General features: G+C 41.7%; 1 protein-coding gene across 1 annotated transcript; it reads left to right on the forward strand.

Annotated features, from left to right (window-relative positions):
• Window positions 1–294: 294 nt before the first annotated feature.
• syt5b (synaptotagmin Vb) lies at window positions 295–26,438 on the forward strand. Its single transcript, XM_052115075.1, has 9 exons — window positions 295–427; window positions 3,902–4,061; window positions 9,178–9,359; window positions 9,821–9,919; window positions 11,207–11,374; window positions 11,826–11,993; window positions 12,128–12,242; window positions 25,190–25,323; window positions 25,480–26,438. The coding sequence occupies exons 2-9, from the start codon at window positions 3,911–3,913 to the stop codon at window positions 25,687–25,689; spliced, it is 1,227 nt and encodes a 408-aa protein (XP_051971035.1). The 5' UTR covers window positions 295–427; window positions 3,902–3,910; the 3' UTR covers window positions 25,690–26,438.

Below are 26,438 nucleotides of genomic sequence, written 5' to 3' on the forward strand. Positions count from 1 at the left end.
GCAGTCCGCACATAAATAAGAGCTCTCAGAGTGAATTAGCGCAAGATTAACGCGTATTCATCACTGGTGAAAGAAAGAACCAAACTTTGATGATGGTAACGTTGTTTAAAATGAAGCCGAACAGAAATCGGGTTTATGATTGTTGAATATCTGAATAAATATGCTGCAGCAACAGATGTGATGGGGAGGGGGAGAGATTAGTGGTGATTTAATGATTTGAAAGCACTTGAGCTTAAAGCTGATGGGGAGGGGGTTAAACCAGCAGCACTACACTTATCACAATATAGATGCAGACAGACACATCAACATGTCTGCCTGAGGACAGACTGCTCTCTGGGCATCCTCTTCATGTTAACTTGATGTTGATGTTAAAGGGGTTTCCTCGTCATCTATAAAGCTCAAGATACAGAGAAATAAACTGAATCAGGTAAGATGCGATCTGTTCACCTTTATCGTTCGTCTAGAATACTTTCGTTTTTAGCCAATTTACGGTCTTGAATGGAAATACATCAGCAATTGCGAGATTATTAGCCTATTACTAAAGTTAAATGACACAAAACTTCTGTTTTGTGAAATAATGTGAGGAGATGCGAATTGTCTATAACTCTGTGCGTCAGCATCGGAACCTGTTGCTGAAGATCAGCGCAATGATGCGCGCATTCCACCGCACAAGACGCGCGCCTTTACCAACGCACGCAGTGATCATAAACTTTATTTTAATAATGTTATTTATAGCATAACGCATATTTATTATATTGTATGTTTATCTAATATGTGTTTATATTAATATATTTATATTAATACGAATATGAAGCATTCACATGTATAATATACTGTAGGGTGAGTCATAACATGTTAACTTGGACATATACATAGCATAAACATTTGCATACTCATAACATGCATAACATGAAATGCTCACACTGGTTATACCACATACAAAGTCAAACACACACACACACACACACACACACACACACTTATAAACCCTTGGAAATGGGCCCTATATGCATGCCCATTATTCTCTAAACATCAAACAGGTTTCAAACAGCATGAGGGTGAGTAATGACTTAACAAATCTTTATTATTAGGTGAATTTATGTTTTATTGAGTAAATACTGTAACTGGATGTAAATATTTTATTTGTTCACTAGTTCAGGCTACATAATTTGTTCTCTACAGTACACACACACACACACACACACACACACACACATACATACATAAAAAGTGTTAAATAGGACAACAAATAGCCTTAATAGATAAGCATTTATAAAAATCAATAAATGAGTGAAAGGAAGAAATTCACTATTGCTAAAGAGGTCCCTTGCTTATCTGAGATTTTGTTCAGTATTTTTTGTCCATAATCTTATTTCACATGAGAGAGAGAGACAGATAGACACACACACACACACACACACACACACACACACACACACACACACACACACACACACACACACATATACACAGACAGAGAGAGAGAGAGAGAGAGAGAGAGCAGAAGACAGGGGGGGTTAATGGTGGGTGAACTGTATTGCAGAGGAGGCTAAATAGATCATGGATTACAGTCAGCCATGTTTGTCATCTGGCTTTGGGGTACACACACACATACACACACACCCACACACACTCATACACACACCCACACACACTCACACACACACACACACACACACACACACACACACACACACACACTCACGCACACACACACACACACACACACACACATACACACCCACACACACTCACACACACACACACACACACACACACACACACACACACACACACACACACGCACACACACACACACACACACACACACACACACACACACACACACACACATGTTGGTGCAGTTATCATTATGGGGGCTTTCCATAGATATCATGATTTTTATACTGTATGAACTATAGATTCTACCCCTAAACCTAACCCTCATTAGATCCAGAACCTAAACATTCTGGATGTTTACATTTTCAATAAAACATTATTTACTATGATTTTAAAGCATACTAAAGAAATGTCCTTCCATGCATTTTTGAATTTTATACAGATTTAACAATAATTTTTATCCCCTAACCATAACTCTACCCCTAAACCTAACCCTCACAGAAATGTTTTCAAAAAAACATTGTTTTGTATGTTTACTTGTCATGGGTACTGCTGTCTGGGCCCCACAATGTAGGTGATCTCAGGTTTTACTATCCTTGTGGGGACATTTGGTCCCCAAAATGTAGCATAAACGTGTAAACAAACACACACACATGTTGGGGACGTCCCTTTGATATATTCTATCTCGCAACCCTACCCCTAAACTTAACTTACCCATTTTTACATTTTCACGAAGACATTATTTAGTTTGTTTATTACAAGTTTATTATATCATTTCCCAGAGCAGACTGTTACATGCTTCCCATTGTGGCTGATTTCTCATTTGACTATTCTTATATATTTTCTGAATATGAATGTTCAGCTTTAACTAATGAATGTGTGAAAAGAGACTATATTCAGTGTATTATGTGAATTTTATGCATAAGACCATTTGTGCTAATGGTTTTAGCTGATCTTGAACTCTTGTACTTATTTGTTTCCAAGGAAATATTGTCTCTCTTTGCCAATTACAGTGAAAATCAAGATTGTATGGAATAATTGTGGTATCTGTCAGAGATGTGGTGCAGTGGGTAGTGCACATGCTCTCAGAAAGACCTGTTGTGCCCTTGGGCAGGTAGACATTACATTTAGTCTGCGTCATGTTCATATCACCTTCCCTACTTTCTTATTTCAAGTCACGATTTATATTGTAACCTTGAAATACACTGGTGTTTCGCCAAAACTTTATTACATACATTGGGTCTTTAGCAACCCGGCATGTATAGCTATCACAAATGGATCTGCAAAATGCCCAGACTGTGTAAAATTGTATGTGCATTTTTAAGTCCATTAGAAAATGATAGAATAGAATTTATTCTATTTTTATGTTTTATTTTTCATATACAGTATCAAGGAGATGATGCAACTAATGACAGAACGGGATAATAACTTCCATTCTGAAATTATATGAGATGTAACTAGCTGAAATATTGAGCTTCACATAACACATAAGCTACTCAAAAGTTACACATATGTATTTTCTCAGTCACGTATTGAGTCTAAATAGATGCACAACATACACTCAAATATCAATAGCCACATCAAACTGTACATGTGTAGTATGTGCTACTTCCATGTTGCTTTTCCATCAAATAGCAATGACAAATGTAAATCAAAGTCAATCACTGAGACAACAGCGGCAGATTAAATAACAAATTGCATGTGTATATGTGAGACTGATAATTCACCATATTTGTGCAGAAAATCAACATGATGTACTGTAGTTATTTGTATGAATATGGAACTAATCTGTCTTGTAATAAACAAAGTAGATATCCTGTGATAGTAAACTTAAATAGATATGAAATAAAAAAATAATATGATTTGCACATTTATATGTACTGCAACACTTACATATCTCGGGTGACTAACGACCCTTTACACTTTTGATAAGTAAGCAATTAGAAAAACAAATGTGTTGTGCATTTTTGTTCTTTAATTTAGTTTTCTGTTACACTATTCATAAGAGAACATACTTTTTGCAATTTATAAAAAAGTAGAATCTCATTTTGAGTCCCTTCTTTGTTTCTAAAATGAGAGGCTTATGTAAGAGATAATGTACAATTAGCTGATGGTTGACCTAGGTGACCTGGACCACCGGTCACCCAGAAATATTTAACCTGCTGAATGCCGTGGTTGACCAGAATCAGAATAAATTATTCTGGAGAACTGAGTTCTATATTAACTGTGTTTACATGACACCTTTTGTATGCACATTTCATGATAGTGTGATTCTTGACAGGCATCTAGCATGAGGTTTGTACATACAAGTGTCCGTGTTCGGCGGACTGCTGAACCTGAAGAACCAAAACCAGAACATGAGCCACATCCTGCTCCTCCAACACATCACGACTATGAAAACATGAAGAACAAGTTCATGAATGAGCTGGAACATCTTCCATGTGAGTACCCACATTTATTCCTAACATGAAATAATGACAAATAAAAAAAGGTGAGTTTACTTTGTTGCATCATAATAATGTGTGGCATTAAATGCAGTGCTTGAAGTGGAAGATAAAAAGTGCAGAAACTCTCCTTGTTAGTATTAAACTTGATAAAAAAAAAATATATTTTTTTTTCTTATTTATCTTACCACTTATCTTACAACACTTTCATTGTAACAAACTTGTTAACATGAAAAACATAACTGTTAATAATATGTGTTCACTTACATTAAAATTGTATTTTATTACATTAAAAGAGGCATTTAATTAACATTTTAATGTCTGGCATTAATTCCTTTTTAAAATCTGGCTGAAAAACAAACATGATCTCACACCCTCAACTTACAAGGTTAAATTTACTTTAAAAATAAAAATATACAATGTAGGGTTATTGTTTTTGAAATCTGAGCAAGAGCATTAGCAGATCTGCTGAAGTATTTATCTTTGACAATATCAACCCACATTAGAAAACCGTAGAAATCTAAAGTAATGTATCTTTTTAGCCTGATCTCACAGTGAAATCAGAAAGAGTAGGTCGACTTTTCTCTAGCACAAATCATATATATTTACCGAAATGTAAAACACTGCTCCCAGTTGCCAAAGCGGCAAGTGTTGTAGTGCGTATAGGCGCGTGTGAGCTCCATTTACGTCCAGGAAACATCGCCAAAGCTAATAAGTAAGTTCAACTTTCAGCTGTACAGGATATAATACAGTGAAGAGGACTCAACCCCAACCCAAACCCCAAACCTAAACCTAACCATTAGTGGAGTGAAACTGAAACGATAGAGAGAAAAGTGCAACCTCCGAATCACGCTCGTCACTGATTAAGGGAACAATTACGGTTACTTCCTGGTTTCAATGTAGATACGAACCCAGGTGTCAGTCAGTCAGTCATATTTATTTATAAAGGACTTTTAAAAACAACAGCTGTTGGTCAAAGTAAAAACTGTAGACTTGAAACATCCTTTGGATGTAAGGGAACATAACACTGAGTATCATCTGCATAGCAGTGGTATGCTACATTATAATTCCTATAAATTGCATACAGATGGAGCATATATAAAGAAAACAAAACCAGACCACAATTGAGCCCTGTGGGACTCCAGAAAAAACTGGTGCATGAGAGGATGAATAAATGCCAGTCTCCACAGAAAAGGTTTGATCCTTTAAATAGGAAGCAAACCAATTTAAAGCATGACCCTGAATCCCAATAAGCTCTAGACGATTTAAAAGAATGCCACGATCAAGAGTATCAAATGCCGCACTGAGATCGAGCAAAATAAGCCTTTCCTTGTCCTGCACTTAATGGAGTTTCATAACAAAGTTCAGGAGGAGCATGTTCAATTAATCTGACACTCAAATCACCAGAATAAGTGTATATAAACAGCTGCTTACATCCCTGCTGCGACAGTTCTTCCAGCATTTGGCACCACCCATTACAGGTTAACAATATAAATAAGATTGAAAAACGGTGCTCTTATACAGTATTTATTAAATCTAAATCTAAAGGCATAAACTCCAAATTATTTTGTACGTCCTCATCATAATGAGATGAGTCACCCCACTCCAATAATACAGAGTTAATTGAATTACTCGCATTACGTTGGAGAACAATCTACAAAGCTCCAAACCATACACTTAAGTTAAATAAACATTGGACCATGGTATTCATATTGGCACTTATTTTCAGGTGCCTTCTAATTTAATGAACAACTACAACTTTAAATGTACATATGCATATGCAAGCATGTATCCTGACATCGCTTCACAAATGTTCCAGACATTTAATCAAGCAAACAATTAAGTTTAAGGTGTCTGCAGACACTATTTTAATTATGTCTCCCTCAACAAGCGTTTGAACAAACGTGTTCGCAGGTGTCTTGCAACACCTAATCGTGCAAAACAACTGCTTTAAACTGCTCCTGCAAGAGCCCTTTTACAATCATGGCTAAACTATTTGTCTATTAACCCAATTGCCATCTCTAATTAATGCTAGGTGTTTCTGCAAATGCATGTTTTACATATTATTATTACATTATCTGTAAATGTTATATTATACATAGACCATCCCTCTAGGAAGCAGCAAGTAGTGGTAGTGCTGCTTCCAATGTTTCCAACAGTGTACATCCACTATCATAGTGCTGGGCCTCAGCCGTTATCTCAGCAGAATGCAAATGCCTGCCCAACCTTGAGCCCTGCTAGCTACAACGTTAGCTGTTCAGGTTCAGGCTGTAATACCAATCCACTGCAGCCTCAGTATTTTACAATGCTTACGCCGAAGCCTCTTTCATCTATTCCTCTCCGCAGCCGTAACAAGCCCCAACTTTGCAACTGCAAGACCCTTTCTCCTCCAACTCATACATACCACCCCGGTACCTCACCGCAAATCCTCTCCTCAGGCAGTACGCTCAAGCTGGGTGACACCGCAGTCACGTCACCCCTACTACTGCTCAATACATTTCCGAAGCAGCACAAATGCGCCATTCACATGACACAACCATGGCATATTACATTTACAGTGCCATGATGCTTAGAGGCATGACCTGGAAGACGTATTTTTCTGATTAATCATCCCATATTATGCCACTCATACCAAATTAACCATTACCCTCCTAGTGATTGACAACAATCAGGCTGTTTCAGGTCTTCCCGAAACAGGTCAACGTAAGCCTGCATCTCTGGATCAGTCAATTTAATTTGAGTATAGCCTACTATACGACCTCCTGTCAAATGCCGTGCTTGATGACTTGGTAACCGTTTGTATCACGTTGTTAGTTCTCGTTTAAATGCAGCGTAAACTTTCCTGTTGAACACTGTGTGTTCCCGTGCTCAAGGATTCAGCCTGTTCGTTTCGCATAGGGAGTTATTTTAAAACGCAGCATATTTCACATTCACAAGAATCAAGTGCTCTACTGCTGAATGCTGTGTGGGCCCACGCCTGCAGATTCAGCCACAGGGGGAGGGCTCTCATTTTAAAGCAAAGTTAATCACTTCATTTGAATGCAGCACAGGCTCTAACGTTCAAATGCAGCGAGAGTCACCATGTCCAGACCGTGGGCTCTCCCATTCGAATCGCAGCACAGGCTCTCCCATTTGAATGCAGCGAGAGTCCACGTGCACGCCATGGACTTTCCCGTTTGAATCGCAGGATGGCTCTCCCATTCAAACTCAGTATGGCTCTCTTGTTCAAATGCAGCATGGGCTCTCTCGTTCGAGTCGCAGAGAGAGCTCTCCCATTGTAATGCAGCCAGTGTCACCACATGCAGGTCAAGGGCTCACCCGTTAGAATCACAGTATGGCTCTCCCGTTCATACGCAGCACAGGCTCTCCCATTTTAATCGTAGTCAGGGCTCTTCCGTTTGATTGCTGTACAGCTCTCCTGTACAAACACAGTATGGCTCTCCCGTACAAATGCAGCACAGGCTCTCCCGTTCAAATCGTAGTAAGGGGTCTTCCATTTGGATGCAGTACGACTCTCTCATTCAAACGCAGCATGGGATCTCCTGTTTGAATCGCAGTGCTCTGCCGCAAAAGTCAACACGTCCAGGCCGTGGGCTCTCCTGTTCGAATCGCAGTGAGGGCTCGTCATGCAATTATCTAATCAGCCAATTGTGAGGCAGCAGTGCGATGCATAAAATAATTCAGATACAGGTCAGGAGCTTACAAACCATACTTTGATTTCAAGCCTTATGGGTGTGTAAGAGGAAAGTGCATGTGCATTACTAGTTATCTTCAGGCCAGACTCAGTAATACAGGGCTGATGAACATGTTTGATAACACTAGTATCACTTCCGTTTTTTCTGTTTTTTTGTAGCGCTTCACAGTTGATATAAAGATGGCACCGCATGACTTGATGATGTTGAGTTTTGTGATGTGATGTTTAATCCCGGCTTTTAGACTCATCAGACTTTGCTACACTATATTTACATCCAGAGATTGTCAGGCATAAAAATCTTGCAATGTTTCATTACAGAGGACAGCAGAGTAGATGCATTAATATAGAATGGTGAATGTCAAAATCATTCGTATTTTATCAAACTACACAATGATGACTAAGACATTATAGATATTACAGTTTTATCTTCTGTTAATGCCTGATCTTCTGTAAAGCTGCTTTGAAACGAGTAGTTCAGTGGTAAAGACGCTGGCTACCACACCTGGAGTTCGCTAGTTTGAATCCCAGGGTGTGCTGAGTGACTCCAGCCAGGTCTCCTTAGCAACCAAATTGGCCCAGTTGCTAGGGAGGGTAGAGTCACATGGGGTAACCTCCTTGTGGTCACTTGGTTCGTTCTCAGTGGGGTGCTTGGTAAGTTGTGCGTGAAGCCTCCACACACGCTATGTCTCCGTGGCAACAGGCTCGCCATGTGATAAGATGCACGGGTTGATGGTCTCAGATGTGGAGGTAGCTGGGATTCGTTCTCAGCTACCAGGATTGCGGAACTACATGACCACGAGGACTTAAAAACCGCATTGGGAGTTGGGCATTCCAAACTGAGAGAAAAATAACTGGAACTACCTGTGCATTAAACTACTACAATATAGTGTATATTCATTTTAATAATTAGAGCTGTACTGCGATCATGCACACTGTACTAAACTATAGAGTAGTAGTAAATATTGGTGCAGACAAATTATGGTGTTTCATCTTTTGTCCAGGAGAAGTGAGAAAGAGGGTGAGAAGAATAATCTGAACTGTGAATGAAACAGCACAATGGATGAGAATTTAATAAGAAAAGATTTTGCATGCCTTTTTTTCTATTAATTTCCATAACTGACAGCACTCAGTATCAATAAAATGTGGGATGAACAGATTTTATTTGTGATAGTTTTAATTCATGCTTTTCATTTGCTGTACCATTACCTGTAATTTACCTGTACTTATTTACAAGTCAAATCACATCAATGAAGCATTTTGCTTTATATTTTATCATTTAATATAATAATTTAATTTAAAAAGTGACGTGTTTAAAACTGAGCACACTGAGTTGATCTGATAAGACACTAAGTGAACAATGTCCTTGTGATGCCTTGTACTTGTTTCCATGGAGACTGACCAGCTCTTTGCTCTCTGTAGTGCCGGTGTGGGCTGTGGGAGCCATAGTGCTGGTGGTTCTGGCTCTGGTGGTGTGTTTTACATACTGTATGTTCAAGAAATGCTTTGGCAAGAAGAAGAAATCCAAGAAAGCTCGTGAGAGGAAGAGAGCTGGACGAAAACGAACAGAAGGGGCTGCAGGAGAGGGGGAAGGAGAACAAAAGGTGAAAGAAAAAAACAACAACAAAGTTGTGTTTAAACATTTTAAGCTGTAATTTGTGCAAAGGCAATACAGTGTGTGACACAATACAATACCTTAGATAGATTAATGGCAAGAAGTATAAAAGCATTTTCATTTTTATGTTTATGAATAAGGGCCCAAGCACTAAAATGTTTATACCGAATTGTTGAAATTGATAAAGAAAGTTCATTTTTATTTTTAAGTCGATGAGAAACAGAGGGTAGGCTTTATCTCGGCAGTGCTTTGTCCTATTAAAGTGAGGTTAGATGTACTAAAAACGGTTTGGCTGTAGCAGCAACAGCAGTAGTTCTGGGCTGGTAAGATTGTTTGTGCATACCACAGTGTAGGCCGTACTTAATCCTGTAATTGCAGCTATATTTTGTTCAATTATTTAATGGAATCAAAATTTACATTTCTGAAAATTGGGTCTATCCATCTTTGCAGGTTGAAGCAGAGAAAAAGGAGGGTGAGGAACAAAAAGAAGAGCAGGAGAACTTGGGAAAACTGGAATTCTCTTTGGATTACAACTTCACTGATGCTCAGGTAGCGTTTCTGTTCAAATATTTATCAACCAGGTCCCATAGAATCACGTTACTCTACAAGATGTATATTTTTGCATTACTCTTTGTGGATATCACAGCAGTTTCCTGGTGAGAGGAACACTAGAGGCGCTACAACAACAAAGACTTTTATTCACTTTCACACAAATCACAAGTCAAACAGCAGATTATCAGTTCACACTTTTCACCTTGTTCTTCACACAATTTTCACTGCTATCTTATGACATCTGAACACTTTTACTGTAGCACGTTATTTGTACATTGATGCATTTTAACATTTGCTTTACATAACCAACTACATTTACAAACTGGTTCAAGTGTGATCAAATTGTGCGTTAGCTCCACTGAATGTTGCACTTGTGATGTAAAGTAGCGGGATACGAGTCCCGAAGAGCATGTTAGTGCTTGACAAAATCGGTTAGGTTTAGGGTTTAGGAAAGGAGGTATGTTTTGTGATTTAAAACTTTAGAGAGCATTAAAGGAATAATTCACCCAAAAAATGAAAAGTCCCTCATCATTTACTCGCCCTCATGCCTCCCCAGAAATGTGTGACTTTCTTTCTTTTTCAGAACACAAATGAAGATTTTCAGAAGAATATTTCAGCTCTGTAGGTCCACACAATGCTGACTTTGAAAGTCCAAAAGGCATATAAAGGCAGCATCTGTTTCTCACCCACACCTATCATGGATTTAACCACTGGAGTTTTATAGATTACTTTTATGTTGCCTTTATGTGCTTTCTTTGAGTTTAAAACTTCTGGCCACCATTAACGATTTTTCATTATATTCTTCTAAAAATCTTTGTTTGTGTTCAGCAGAAGAAAGAAAGTCATACACATTTGGGATGAGAGGAGGATGTGTAATTGATGAGAGAATTGTATTTTTGTCTTAAAAACCTCATCTTTTTTGGAAGAATATTTAACTCACATTTAGTGCCACACAGTGGACATTTCACCTCGGTAACGTTATTTTCATTAGATCAGGCTGAATATTTGGTACTTATGTTAAAGGTGAAATCATTAGTTTCATAGAATTAAAGTAAATTGAACCCATCTTAATTCATCAAGAAAACATCACAAGGGAAAGGGCAAATGCTTATCCATTTGTAAGGTATAATGGACTGTACAGTCATTACACACAAATATATATAAAATGCTGGCATTGACCATTCACAATCAAGTAATTACCATGTCATATATATATATATATATATATACAGTATGTGTACACTTTAAGACAATGAATACCATGTGTTTATTTTGTGTTGACAGTTGATAGTTGGAGTTCTTCAGGCTCAAGATCTTCCTGCGATGGATATCGGTGGCACGTCTGACCCTTATGTGAAAGTTTACCTGCTTCCAGACAAGAAGAAGAAGTTTGAGACCAAAGTGCAGCGCAAAAACCTCTGTCCTGTTTTCAATGAGACCTTTGTTTTTAAGGTCTCTTTTTCCAAATTTTTATTGATATAGTGCATAAGCAGGCTCTGACCAAACTTAAATATGTGTGTTATATATGAATATGCAGATATATTTGTGCTCATGTGTGTTTTTCAAAAACAGTATGACCTGTGAAAGGATCTGGTTTCTCGTTATGTACAGTGGCATCCGAAGTTTCTGAACGCTGAATCGGTTTAAAGCATTTATAATATTCATGTCTATATTCAATATTCAACTGATGCATTTCTCAATGAAACAGGACATTAAGTAAGAAAAATATTGAGGTGTGACTTTATCTAATGGGAATTGATTGGATAGTGCATGATGGGTGTTTAATACCAGGTTGTTTGAGAGGACCGATTGAAATATGTAGAGATTTGTGACGTCAGCTAAAAAACAAAAAGTTGTTTGACTGAAGTCATTTTGGGTTGTCTGTCTTTCTTTTGTGTTAAAGATTCCATATGCTGAGCTGGGTGGTAAAACTTTAATACTTCAGGTGTTTGATTTTGACCGGTTTGGTAAACATGACGTCATCGGCCAGATAACGATTCCTATAAACAGTGTTGACCTCGCGCAGCCGCTGCACGAATGGAGGGATCTCGAAAATGGAGATAAGGAGGAGGTCAATTTTCTTTCCTATCTATATTTTGCATAGCAGGCTTGAATTGTACTTCATCGCCAGATCATCATTTATTACCTCAGTTTAACATCTTTATTTGTTCCTATTCTCTCATTCCTTGTCTTGCTCATCGGCAGGAGAAACTCGGAGACGTCTGTATTTCTCTGCGTTATGTGCCCACTGCCGGTAAACTCACCGTTAACATAATGGAGGCCAAAAATCTCAAGAAGATGGATGTTGGTGGTTTATCAGGTACAAATAGTGAGCCAAGACTTCAGTCTCACATAAATTACGAATTCAGTCCATTTCCTCATGACTGTTGTCATGATTCACTATTGTTGGCCTTGTGTTTAGCCTCTGTCTTCTATTTTCCCCAGACTACATTCCCCATAATAATACCCTCATCACTGACAGCTGTTCCCAATTGTTCTCACCTGTTTCTCATTAATGCTTGTGTATATAATGCTATGATGTCTGCTCAGTTTTTGTCAGTCGGTGTGTTTTTCTCCAGTTCATATTCCAGTTGCTATCTTGTTTGTAACGGTTATTTTGTTTCCCAGTTCCTTGTCTTGCTCTGTTCCAGTGTTTCCCTGTTTTTGTATTTGATTTATTTATTAAAGTTAAGCATCATCTAGATCTTGCTCTCTTCAAACATGACAACTGTCTTTTTTTAGTAATGTTGTAAATGCCAAATTTTTCTGGTATTGAAAGCAGGCTATGTAACACTGTCAAGAACATCTAAACAAACACAACAAATGCAATTCTTCAGTTATTTTAATAACACAGTTTTATATATATATATATATATATATATATAGTTCTTTTTTTAACATTTATAATATTTCACCTTTGGATTTTCAGAATGTTATGCAGTTGTAAAAATAAATGTCATTCTTTGTACACCGTTCATTTAGTAATAGCAGAATAATACAGAAGTTGTTTTTAAAAATGTGAGATATTATGAAAAGGTATCGCAAGATTACACAAAGGGGTGGTTTCACATATAGTATGTTTTAAGTGAACTAAACCCAGTTCCGTTATATAAACAAGAAACAGGACATCATGCACATAAGTTGTTTCCCTAAAATCATTTAACATTTCGTTTCACACAATTTTATTTTAAATGAAATCATAATACATTGTGACTAGAAAGAAAAAAAAATACTACATTTCCTAAAAGGTGCAGTAACTAAGCGCTAACCACTTCATAGTTACATATTAGGTAAACATTCAACAACACACTTCTTAGGCAGTAAAAACAGAAATCTGACATCTAAAGTGTCTGCGGCAGAACTACAATAAACCCATCACTAGACAGAGAGTAGAATATTAATAAGTAAATCAAATGTTAGATAACAGACGAAAAAGGAAAAATTCACTTCACATATAAATGTTTTTTGGCCAGTGTTATCACTTTCAAAACATCTTTACCGCAAGTCCATAGTTCAATTTGTTGCAGCATCACACAAAAGCTTTCCCAACAGCTTGCTCTGGGGAGCCAAATTCAGCATCTGTCTTCATAACTTAGGGTCTTGAGACATGCATAACAGAATTCAATGTTCATCAAGCATAAGTGTTTACACAGTGAACATAAGCACCACACGTTGTCCCCCATAAAGGATGCTGGGGACGTTGTTGCAAACCAGTTTTATCAAATAAACATTCCCCCCAATGTTCACACACTCTTCCCCATTCAAAATACCAGGGAAAAGGTTTTTCTCTTACGAGAGGTTCTCTCGTATTGCGTAAGCTAGCTTACGCTACGGGAAAGATTCATCTTTTCTGAGATATTGAAGCCAAAAAATTATCCTTAATTTTGTATCCATTGTCAACACAGTGCAGCAGCTGCAGACCTTCAGCGGGCTAGCTAGCGAGCTCATAGGTTGCTCTGCGGCAACTGCTGCAGCCTATAGACGAGCTTGGGCGAACTCGCATCCAATGAGAGGCGTCCGCGCGCTCACTGCATCAAAGCCCGCCAAAATGGGCGTGACTAGAGTGCATATAAGCATAGTTCTTAGGCTGGAACCCTGATTTTCATCTCTTCAGCGAAGCTCTTCGCATCTCTGAACGATGTCGCCATTCGAGGGGCATCAAGCAAGTGTGGACAGCGCTCGAAGAAGCCGGCCGTCTTCGCCACCTTCAGCCGTCCTGCAAGCTACGCCATCCGGCGACGTATCCTTTTTAAAGCAAGCTAGTTCTTAAGAACTTCATAAAAGAGTACGAGCATCTTTTTAAAGATGCCTCGCTCCACTTGCACCTCATGCCGCGCCTGTCTCAGCACCGGAGACCGCCACATCATCTGCGCTCTCTGCCTGGGACTGGGGCATGCAGAGCTCGCCCTCGCTGAAGGCAGATGCGATCTCTGCGAGGAGCTGCCGATGTCGACCCTGCGGGCTCGACTCGAGCGCTCAGGACCGAGCCACCGCGCCGCCTTCTATTCAGCCGCGCAGAAAAAGCGCCCGCTCTCAAAGGCTGCCGGAACCAGTGGTAGAAGCGATTGCCTCGCCGGAGCCCATCCCTTGAGCATCGCCTTCACCCTCCCGCCCACCGGGACGCGCAGTTGCCGCCGGCGGCTGCTCTGCTGCCATCTCGGATGAAGAGCGTGTTCCATCATGGCTCGGACAACGAGGTGGTCAGGCTCACCGCCTCCTCCTCGGCCCAGGAATCCAGCAGGACCAGCGCCGGGTCGAGGGGAACTAACACGCCTCCTCACACAGGCCGTCGACCGCCTCGAGCTCGAGTGGTCACCGCCCCAGAGCAGGCACCCAACAGACTCGGCGGCTGCTTTCTTCAGAGCGCCGCCCGGCATCACCGCTACCGGGCCGCTCCCTTCCTGCGGAACTCCACGCCGAGCTTTCCAAATCTTGGAGCAGCGCCTTTCTCGACCAGGGTCCGATCCACGTCTCCACCTCTCTTGCTCGGTGGGCGGCACCACCGAGAAGGGCTACGCTTCCATCCCTCCGGTCGAGGATCGCGGTAGCAGCACACCTTTGCCCGCCCTCCGCGAGATGGCGGTCTAAACCAGTGCTCCTGTCTAAGGCCTGCAGAACAACTTCCGCCTGTGTTGGCGCGCCTATTCCGCCACCGGCCAAGCTGCATCTGCTCTGCACTCTATGGCCGTTTTACAGATCCTCCAAGCGGACCTTCTACGGGAGTGGGATGAGGAAAGCAGGCATCCAGAAGCGGTTGCAGACATAAGAAGTCGCGACGGACCTCGCCCTCCAGCTACCAAAGCTGCAGCCCAAGCTATAGGGAAGTGCATGGCCGCGCTGACTGTGACCGAGAGACATCTGTGGCTAACGCTAGCCGACATGGGAGAAGCAGAGCGCTCTACGTTCCTCAACGCACCGCTCTCTCCATCCGGTCTCTTCAGCTCCGCGGTGAGTGGTATCATTGACCGGTTTTCAGAGGTCCAAAAAGCCACACAAGCCATGAATCTCTTGCTGCCTCGTCGCGCTAACTCCTCTGCAGGCCGCCCACGTGAGCCTCCTGCACGAGCCTCTCCACAGCGCCCAGCTCAGCAAAGCCAGACTTCTCAGCGTCGACAGGGCGGCCGCCCTCGATCGCGCTCAGACAGCCGCCGCAGACCGCCGCCCCACGGGCCTCAGCCTAGAATCGCGCTGAAACCTGAACAACCGAAGTCCTCCTAGCTTTGTTGACAAAGCGACGGATCAGTCCCGCCGCGGCCGGACCACCGTCAAAGCTTAGCCCCTGTCAGTCCCCTTCTCTCAGGCTACTACAGTGGTAGATTCAGCAGCCAACAAGCCGGTGTTAACACCCGCTTGCCTGCGCTCAAACGCCGTTTTCACGGCGACCCAAAGAAATCTTGTAAAAAGCAAACATGCCCTAAGTGTAGAAAATGTGCCCACAACCCAGTGTTCACCCCTACACACAAGCATTACACATCCCGTGTCCCTATCAGAGCACACTCACATAAAGCAGTTACGAACCACTCAAGTGTTAGAGTTAATAAACGAGCCCGTGCGCGCGCCCCTCCTCTGCCCGCTCTGTCACACGGCCAGCAAACACCTCTCCGCATGTAAGTCCCGTGCCCGTGACTATGCTCGCACATCACTTATCAGATGTGACTCTTTCCCCATTTACCCCAATTGGGAAGTCACTCACAGAACAGCCTGTCTCTGCTGTCTGCGAGCAGTCATGCATAAACACACTAAGCGCGCTCACACATTCTGTTCAGCGCGCTGTGTGTGGCAATCAGGGCGATTTGGCCATTCACCCTCTAACATTACGCTTCAAAGCTTGGGAAGATATTCCAGGGATATCCGAATGGGTGTTAAGCACAATAAAACAGGGCTATTTGCTACAGTTCGATCGCCGTCCTCCTCGCTTCAGAGCTGGCTCGAAACTACTGTGAACACGGAAGCAGCACGCATGCTTCGTTCAGAAATAGCAAACCTTCTGTGCAAAAGGGCCATAGAGAGTGCGCCGCCTCTGAGCGAGTCGGGGTTTTACAGCCGTTATTTTCTTGTCCCCAAGAAAGACGGCGGCCTCAGACCAATATTAGATCTCAGGGTTTTGAACAAAGCGCTTGCAAAAGACCGTTCAAAATGCTTACAACCAGCAAACTCCTCGCGCGTATGTGCCAGGGGACTGGTTTATTTCTCTCGATCTGAAAGATGCATACTTTCAGATTCAGATAAATCCCGTCACAGGCCATTCTTGAGATTCAGCCTCGACGGCCAGGTTTATCAATACACCGTCCTTCCGTTCGGCCTGTCCTTAGCACCCGTACTTTCACGAAGTGCATGGACGCTGGCGCACGCACCCCTCGTGAGTCAGGGTTTGCGAATTCTGAACTATTTGGACGATTGGCTGATTTTGGCACAATCACATACGGAGCTCCTGTCTCACAGGACAGTTCTCCTCAGTCATCTGAACAGTTTGGGCCTTGCAGTCAATTGGACCAAGAGCTCACTACAGCCCAGTCAGGCAATTTCCTTCCTTGGAATAGAACTAGACTCAGTGGCAATGACGGCTCGCTTATCTACACAGCGCGCGCGCCGTGTTCAGCGACTAGCCGCGTCCTTTCAGATGAACAGCCTCACGCCTCTGAAAAAATTTCAGAGAGTGCTAGGTTACATGGCCTCAGCCGCAGCAGTACTTCAGCTGGGTTTACTGCCGATCAGAGTGACTCAGACCTGTATCTCAGCTCTGCAGCCCTGGACAGTGGCCGAATGGTACCAGCGGGGAGTGACGATGGGAGCTGTATCTCGCCGAAAAGTCATTTCGACAGACACGTCCAACACGGGTTGGGGCGCGGTCTGCGAGGGCTCTCCGGTTTTTGGCCTATGGTCAGTTCAGGAAAAGCTCCTTCACATAAATTGTCTGGAAATGATAGCGGTCGAGTACGCGCATGCGCTTCCTCCCGGTCATTCAGGGTCACCACGTCCTGGTCCGTTCGGACAACAGATCTGTGGTATCCTATCTAAACCGTCAGGGCGGTGTCAGATCCAGGAACCTCTTCCATCTGGCCAAACGCATACTGAGTTGGTCCCAGTGCCACCTGTGCTCGCTGAGGGCGACGCGCGTGCCAGGCCACCTGAGCGGCGGCCCAGACAGACTGTCCAGAGACAATATTCCCCAGGGGAATGGTCCCTGCACGCTCAAACAGTCCAGGCGTTATGGCGCATATTCGGCAGAGCAGAGATAGACCTCTTTAGCGTCAGAAGAGAACTCTCACTGCCCAGTATTTTTCTCAAAAGCGAGGACGCACTGGCCCAGGACTGGCCCAACCGCCCGCTTTACGCCTTCCCTCCCGTCTCTCTATTGCCACAGGTAATGCAGAGGATCAGGAAGCGTGCCACTCGGTGCTCCTCATAGCCCGCGCTGGGAGAATCAAACATGGTTCCCGGAGCTTACGCAGCTGTCACTGACAGCCCCGTGGCCCATCCCAGTGAGAGCAGATCTCCTCTCGCAAGCTCACGGCACGATCTGGCATCCCCACCCAGAGCTGGGCGCTACAGCGTGGGTGATCAACGACTACCCGTCGCTTTGCCAGAAGGAGTAATAAACACCATCATACTGCGCTAGAGCCCCCTCCACGAGAAGACTCTATGCGTCAAAATGGTCTGTGTTTTCAAAATGGTGCACCGACAGAGACCTGGACTCACGGACATGTGGGGTATCGCCGCTGCTCGTGTTTTTACAAGAGCTGCTGGATAAGGGCAGATTCCCATCCACGCTCAAAGTGTACGTGGCGGCCGTCGCGGCATTCGCTGAACCCCTGCACGGCCAGTCACAGGGTAAAAACGAGCTGGTCATCTGCTTCCTCAGGGGAGCTAGAAGGATGAACCCTCCGTGCCCCCCATCAGTTCCTATCTGGGATCTTTCTATAGTTCTCGAAGCTATGAAAGCCCCTCCCTTCGAACCGCTTCAATCCGTGGATGTGAAACACCTCTCACTTAAAACCATTTTTCTAACTGCTCTATCATCAGTTAAACGGGTGGGAGATCTTCACGTGCTGTCTGTTAGCGCTGCGTGTCTTGAGTTTGGACCAAGTGACTCCAAGGTCATTTTAAAGCCTAGACACGGCTATGTCCCCAAGGTGATCGGTACTCCTTTCAGAGCACAGATCATTTCCTTGTCGCCGCTACCAGCATCTGATAGCGAGCATAGCGCCAATCTCCTTTGCCCAGTCAGAGCACTGAGATTGTATACTGCGCGCTCCGCATCTTTCAGACGTTCTGAGCAGCTTTTCGTTTCGTTTGGAGGGCGCACCAAAGGTCTCGCCGCCTCGAAACAGACACTGTCCAGATGGATAGTGGACGCTATTGCTGCCGCGTGCGGCGTCAAAAGACCTACCATGCCCGCTAGGCATTAGGGCTCACTCCACTAGAGGCATGGCCTCCTCGTGGGCATGGTCCAGTGGGATTTCCATTCACGACATATGTGTGGCAGCGGGCTGGGCTTCCCCCTCCACCTTTGTCAGATTATACAATCTGGAAGTACCCGCTCTGCAGGCTAAACTGCTAGCGGTTTAATCACGCTACAGCTCCCTGGTGAGCTGCATTAATGGGACACATTCCACACAGACCGGCACCGCCGCTCTGTCTATGTGCTTATGTACTACACACACACTGGCCCGCACACTTGCCGGCCAAATATTAATTCCCCACTCACAAGGGCTCCCCGGGTCCCCCTTAATTCCCTGGGGCTCATGCAGTGGATGCTTGGCGCCACGGCGTTGGCAAAGGGTTCCGTAGCGTAGCTAGCTTACGTAATACTGAGATAACCTCTCGTAAGAGAACGAATCGGTTACTAACGTAACCTCGGTTCTCTCTAGATGAGGGAACGAGTATTGCGTAACCGGCGTGCTTCAGCGCCACGCAGCGATTTTTCAGCTTCATTCAATGAAAACCAGGGTTCCAGCCTCACGAACTACGCTTATATGCACTCTAGTCACGCCCATTTTGGCAGGCTTTGATGCAGTGAGCGCTGGACGCCTCTCATTGGATGCGTGAGTTAGCCCAAGCTCGTCTATAGGCTGCAGCAGTTGCCGCAGAGCAACCTATGAGCTCGCTAGCTAGCCCGCTCAAGGTCTGCAGCTGCCGCACTGCGTTGACAATGGATACAAAATTAAGGATAATTTTTTGGCTTCAATATCTCAGAAAAGATGAATCTTTCCCGTAGCGTAAGCTAGCTTACGCAATACTCGTTCCCTCATCTAGAGAGAACCGAGGTTACGTTAGTAACCGATTCGATTCTGCATTTCAGGGTGCTCATCATTTATGCCTGAATACAATAAAGGTAGAAACATTATTAAATCCCATTGAACCAGTCACAGTAATAGAGGTGCAAAGGCCCCCCTCCTGTCTCCAGCTCGCGTTCTGTCATTACGCCAGTGTCTAGCGACGTTCAGGGTTGGATGTGTTATTCCTTATGAGAATATTTCACAGGCTTTTGGGGCTCATGATTGTGGCGCCTGTTGTCATTCCCTTGGGCATTTTTCATGCAAGACCTTTTCAGTGCTGGATGAACTCCACAAAGGGACTTGTAGGAGCCATGTAATTTGTATGATGTCCGTTTAAATTCTAAAATGTCATGTGACTATGGGATCAGTGTGCGTATCATTGATTAGCCAGGTTTAAAAACACCTGTGGTTGTATGTGTAGTATGAGGAAGGGGGTGAGCTGGGAGCACGTATTTTTTGTTGACCGTACAAATGTCTTTTAATAACACCAATCATCTGAACTCATGTTTTTAAATGCAACAATCTTTGCATGTTGGATGATCATTAAATAAAGAGTGAAGATGCAAGCATTTTGGACTATCTTGTTGATGAGTCACAGAAGTTAACTCCTTCTTTAGCCCCTCAGCAGCAAAATGTTTGCTTTTATTGAAGTCACTGGAACAGGACTTCAACCACACATGCTAAAGCTGGAATGTCGCATTCTTTTGTGGTCATGGGACAATGTACAATCTCTACGAGCCATGCATGTTACAGGCTTGTTGAACTTGGGAGCAGATCTCTTGTCCAGACAGAGTCTGACACCAGGAGAATGGACATTACATCATCAGATTATGGAACCATTCTGGAAGAGGTTCAACAGAGTGGAAGTGGACCTGTTCACTTCAAATGAGATGTTGCACTGTCCCCTCTGGTTTTATCTCTTGCCTCTGGCACCACTAGGCATTGATATGCTGGTGCATCAGTGGCCAAGAGTGTGTCTTTACATGTTTCCACCGATCAGTCTTTTGCGTGCAGTTCTGCTGAAGGTTCGGGAGGATCGTGTTCTGCTTCAGTAAGTTGCGCTGTATTGGCCATCTCAAGTATGCTTTTCGACTCTGGTCTCTCTCTTGGAACAGATGCCTTGGGAGTTTCATTTCAGAGCGAACATGGCACCACCTGCCGGACTTTTGGAAGTTATGGGTGTGGCCCCTCAATGGGGCAATCTTTTGAATGATGGGTTATCGCCAGATGTAGTTGATACAATTCTAAATGCTTGAGCTATATAAGTTTAAGGGGTCTATTTTTGCTTCTCGGTGTACAGTGCAAAGTGAAAATCCAGTTCAGTGCCCTGTCAGTACAGTGCTGCATTTTTTGCAGGAGCATTTTGTGGCTGTGGTTGCCCCAGCAACGCTTAAAGTCTAAAGATTAAAGTGCCACTATAACAGCTGAACACGCACTTATCAGTGGAGTCTCAGTCGGTAGACATTCTCTTGTCTTTCGCTTAATGCGTGGGGTACGCAGGCTTAAACCTTTTCATCCTGTCCAGTTTCTTTATGGGATTTATCTGTTGTTTTAGAGGCACTCTCGGGTGCTCCATTCGAGCCCTTGACAACAGTTACTGATATGTTTTTTGACTCTCAAGACGGCACTACTAGTGGCATTGGTATCGTTTAAGAGAGCCTGTACCGTTCAGATCGTAGTACTGTTCATATTACACATCTGTCTGTCTTGCCATGGAAGTCATAGCGTTTTCAAATTATATGATGAATCCGCGACAGGGGTGAACACATTACAAGATATTTCACTATTGACGAATCCCCAACGACTCTGCCTGGACTCCAAATTACGTTTCACAACAGAGTACATGCGAGATGTGATATGAGATATGAAAACAAATGCATGATCATATCAGAATATGATGTGTATGTTTTTAATCGCCTAAAAGCATCATATTTTTTATTGGTTACAATATGAAAAAGTACCTCCTACTGAAAAATCTACCTATTTACTTACCGTCCAAGAGAATTGGTGGTACAGTTCAGATGAAACATAATTAGGCACTGGTGCTCCTGCCAATGTTCCACAAATCTTTCCTCCATTTCTTTGGTCCAATGAGACTTTCTTGCTGCCACAAGTTGATGTTCTGTTGCAGGTACATCAGGACTCCTCCCACTGAAAATTCCATTGCCCCGTTTCTTGCTCTCTCATTGGCTGTAGGTCAAAGCTGCAGTTGTATTCAGTCAAAACACATTTCACATTGCGCGATTTGGAATCGCAGATATCTCGCTGACATCGGCGCTTCTCTCAAATAACGTCTTTGATAATTCATACATTGCGATCATCGCTCATGTGAGCTAGCTCTGATTTGCCAATGATTTCGGGTTTTTGTCGGTGATCTCCACAAAACTGTCGGCAAGTGAAAAATCAAGCTTAAAATCGTCAAACTCGACATTACAGTGTAGCTGATCCCACAAAATCTCAATGGGGTTAAGATCCATAACACTCTTTTACAATGATCTGTTGTCCAATGTCTGTGTTTCTTTACCCACTCTAACCTTTTCTTTTTGTTTTTCAGTTTCAAATGTGTCTTTTCCTTTGCAATTCTTGAGTCTTGAGTCTTCTCTTTACTGTTGTAGATTTACTGTTGTAGGTTTGAAATTTCATTGTACAGGTTACAATGACAATAAAAAAAGGATTAGGATTCATCAAAAATTACTTTTTTCAAATAGTAATGGTGCTGTCCCTTTACATCAGTAATGTCCTGACTATACTTTGTGATCAGTTGAATGCCACTTTGGTGAATCAAAGTACCAATTTACTTCCGAAACAGCAAAATCTGTACATTATTCCAGACTTTTGGCCACCAGTATACGAAAAACAAAGTCATTTTTTGCATTCAAAACATCAACTTGCAAGCACAAAATATCATCTTAAGTGCACAGAACATTTTTGTGCGCTCAAAATATAATTTTGCACACAGAATTTTGGCACATATATAACTCCATAAATGAGGCAACAAAACAAGTACTAAATATCATCTTAAGTGCACAGAACATTTTTGTGCGCTCAAAATATAATTTTGCACACAGAATTTTGGCACATATATAACTCCATAAATGAGGCAACAAAACAAGTACTGACTGCACCTTTAAGGTGGGGATCAAATTTGATCCAAGAACAAAAGATGGAGGCTGTTTCTGTCAACAATAGAGAGCAACTGTTGGGTTCCAGAAGTAAAAATCTCATTCATTTTGTCAATGACTAATTAATTGTTAACGATAACTTGGAGACCTTTAAAACAGCAATGCAAAAAGGTGAAAATGGTATAAAAGTCATAGCAAGTGTTGCAGATGTATATTTTCAATTGATTTGTTTGTTGTACTTAAAGGGGTTGTAAGCTATTTTCGTGGTCTTAAGCTTTCACGTGACAGAGCCATCGAATTAGCCACGCCCCCTCATTACAAAACCCCGCCATCTAAATATGATTTTAAGACCAAAACCTAGCAAAAGAGCAGCATTGTTTGTTCCTGTGGCTGTCAATAGTGGCACAATAGCACGCTCATTTAATAAACGTTGTGAATCATAGCCTCAATGATCCTCTTCAAATGAGAACGAGCAAAATGATTGACAGGTGAAAAGTGTCAATGTATGCAGTCCACGTACACATTTTTGTTTGCCGTTTACAAAGTCTACAGCTTTCACAGAGACCGGTGAGATATCTCAGGACACTTATTTCATTCATATCTTTAAGGGAGTACGATATATTTTTGCATAATTTTCCATGAATTTTATTTTATTTATTATTTATTTGTATTTAAAATGTTTAAGCTTAAAGTAACCCTTTTGAGTGATTTTAAAAAGGAAAATGTTAAATATTTTAATACAAATGCTTCTGAAAGGTGAGTAGTTTGCACCCCTGTTAAAGACAGACCTACTGTAAGCTCCGAGGTTGTTAATCGAAGGTATATAATCCTGTTGAAGCCATTAGTCCTTGTTATTTTAACGTTATTTATTTATTTAATGAATTGCATTTAACAGTAGAATTTCTGGTTAAGAACTGCACTACACATGATCCTGAATAGGAATGTTAATGAATTATCGATGATTGATTATTTGTCATTACTAATTGTATAGACTAAGCTCATTGATTGTCGATTAATCAATTTCAGTAATCTTGCCAGCAGACTGTGAAAAGACTGTCTATCCGCCGCTAGAGGGCACACTGCCCCATGTTATCATGGAGTGTTTCTCTATAGAGGAACAGCACATTTACTGCATAAACCGTGCGAGTTTGTTAACGTACAACATGACAACAAGCAGTGTTGATCTGCTGGTCTCCCTGTATCATTCACAACGACAATCACGTCAGTTCTTGCCGGGAGTGCATGCAGGTACATTCACCTGAAATCTTACATTTTTGTTATTACATTTTCACACAGTGTTATTTGATTTCATTTTAAATAAAAAGTTTAAGATCAGAAATATCCCACGATTGACAGCGTGAAGTTTTCTATGTATCTTCTATACAAGTTATTGTTAATAGCAACGCATTAACAGTACAGTGTATAAAACAATTCACATATTCAAACTAAACACAACCTGAATGTATTAAAATACTCTGAAATGAAAATAGAGGAAAATACTAATACTTGCATTTCTTAAGTGTATTTATATAAATTATATTTAAACAGTAAGCATGCACATAAATAAAGCTTTGATTGGAGAGAAAAAAAGCATCTTCTTTTATTTTTAATTTCAAGCTATACGCTACCTACAGTTCATTATTGGTATTGTTAATGACTGATTGATTTTCATTCATTACTGTTAATGATTGTACATTAAGAACATTTCCTTAAATTTGCATCTCTAATCTTGAAGAGAAAGATCCACCAATCAAAGAAATGCGACAAAGCATGCCAAAACAGCTCTGCAGTGACCGCCCACTACCATGATGCACTGTGAATTACACAATCCAGTCGCTCTACCAACACTCCCAAACTACTTCGCAAATATCAGAACATTTTGCAATAAAATTAAAACCTAGTTTTAAAAAGATTATAATCAACACTTTGAAATCAATGTTTTATCGTTTTCCATCATTTTCAATTTGATTACGTCATTCGCATTGCTTCATGGGATTGTAGTTCATTTCCTTATGAACAACATTAAGTACGCAGTCTCGAACCTTTGTCTTTTTGTCCAATTTTCAAATAAATGTATGCTTCAAATCAAAGTTTGTAATGGTTTCGAATCACCTCAGAGCTGGTTAGCTATATAGGTTTTTGTGGAAAGTCTCTATGGAAAAAATATTTCTGAAACCAAGTCATCTGAAAAAGTTGGCGGCACTGGTGCGCACTCTATGAGAGTTAAATGAGTCACAGCTCATGCCTTGTACCAGTAGCTGAGAGCCATTGTCTTTACTGTACATGTACAGATGAAAGCAGCAGTTTTCTTCTTAAAATGTTGATTTTCAGTTTGAATAACTTTGAACTCTTGCCTCCTGTGTCAGATCCCTATGTGAAGATGGTGCTACAGCATAACGGAAAACGACTGAAGAAGAAGAAAACTACAGTTAAGAAGAACACATTAAACCCTTACTTCAACGAGAGCTTCAGCTTTGAGGTCCCATTTGAACAGATACAGGTGATGTACTCTGTGTGATCAGCCTTGCATCTGAAAAATAGTACAACTTTGGGATTTGAATAGGTATTTTTCTGATCACCAAAATGAATGAAAAGGATTTATATTTAATTTTGTTCTTCATATTCTAAAATTCCAATCTGCTCTGTCCTAATACAGAAAGTCCAGTTGCTCATCACTGTGTATGACTATGACAAGCTAGGCAGCAACGACCCCATTGGCAAAACCTTCATTGGTTATGGTGCCACAGGTGTCGGCTTACGCCATTGGTCAGACATGCTGGCCAATCCCAGGCGTCCGGTGGCACAGTGGCACACGCTGCAGCCAGAGGAAGAGGTGGATGCTGCTCTGAAGGCACCGCATCGCTAACCATTGTCATGGCAACAAGTTGCTACTGTAATATACACAGAGTTGTAACAGTCACATCTAGGGCCAACAATGAAACATATGCAGTACCTTTGGAATAGATTAAAAGGAATAGTTCACCCACAAAATAAAATTCTGTCATAATATACTCCCCCTCATGTAGTTCCAAACCCCTACAAAAATACTTTTTCATCTGTGAAACACAAATCGAGGAAGAATATTAGTGTCACAAATCACTTTTTTTGAGTTCCATGGAAGAAAGTCATAGAGGTTTGGAACAACATGAGGGTGTGTAAATGATGACAGAATATAGATTTTCGGGTGATATATCCTTATTGCATTGATAGGAATTGCATGCATCAGCTATACTATAGTGACGAATGCTCTTTGCGATTTATGTTTCAGCTTAGTAGTGAAGAAATAGATTTTCCTTCTTTTTTTTTTTTTTTACTATTCAAGGAAATTTTGTGTTGACGTGAAAGTTGTCATTTGTTGGGTATTTCTAAATGCATGTTTTTATGTTTTGAGTGGCTGTTTTCTCTCTTCATGGACATTAAGATGGTATTTATTCTGTGTTAATGACATGATGCTGAAATGTGGCATATTTTGGTGAGTGCTAACCCAGTTTGAAGGCTTCAATATTTAATATCTATGGTAAATATAAAATGACAAAAAATATAAAATGTTCTCCTACATTTAATTATAGCTATGCAAATGGCAAAAGATTGAAAAGTTATAAATAGATTTGAATT

Source organism: Xyrauchen texanus, chromosome 42 (genome assembly GCF_025860055.1).
Source record: "Xyrauchen texanus isolate HMW12.3.18 chromosome 42, RBS_HiC_50CHRs, whole genome shotgun sequence".
Taxonomy (NCBI): domain Eukaryota; kingdom Metazoa; phylum Chordata; class Actinopteri; order Cypriniformes; family Catostomidae; genus Xyrauchen; species Xyrauchen texanus.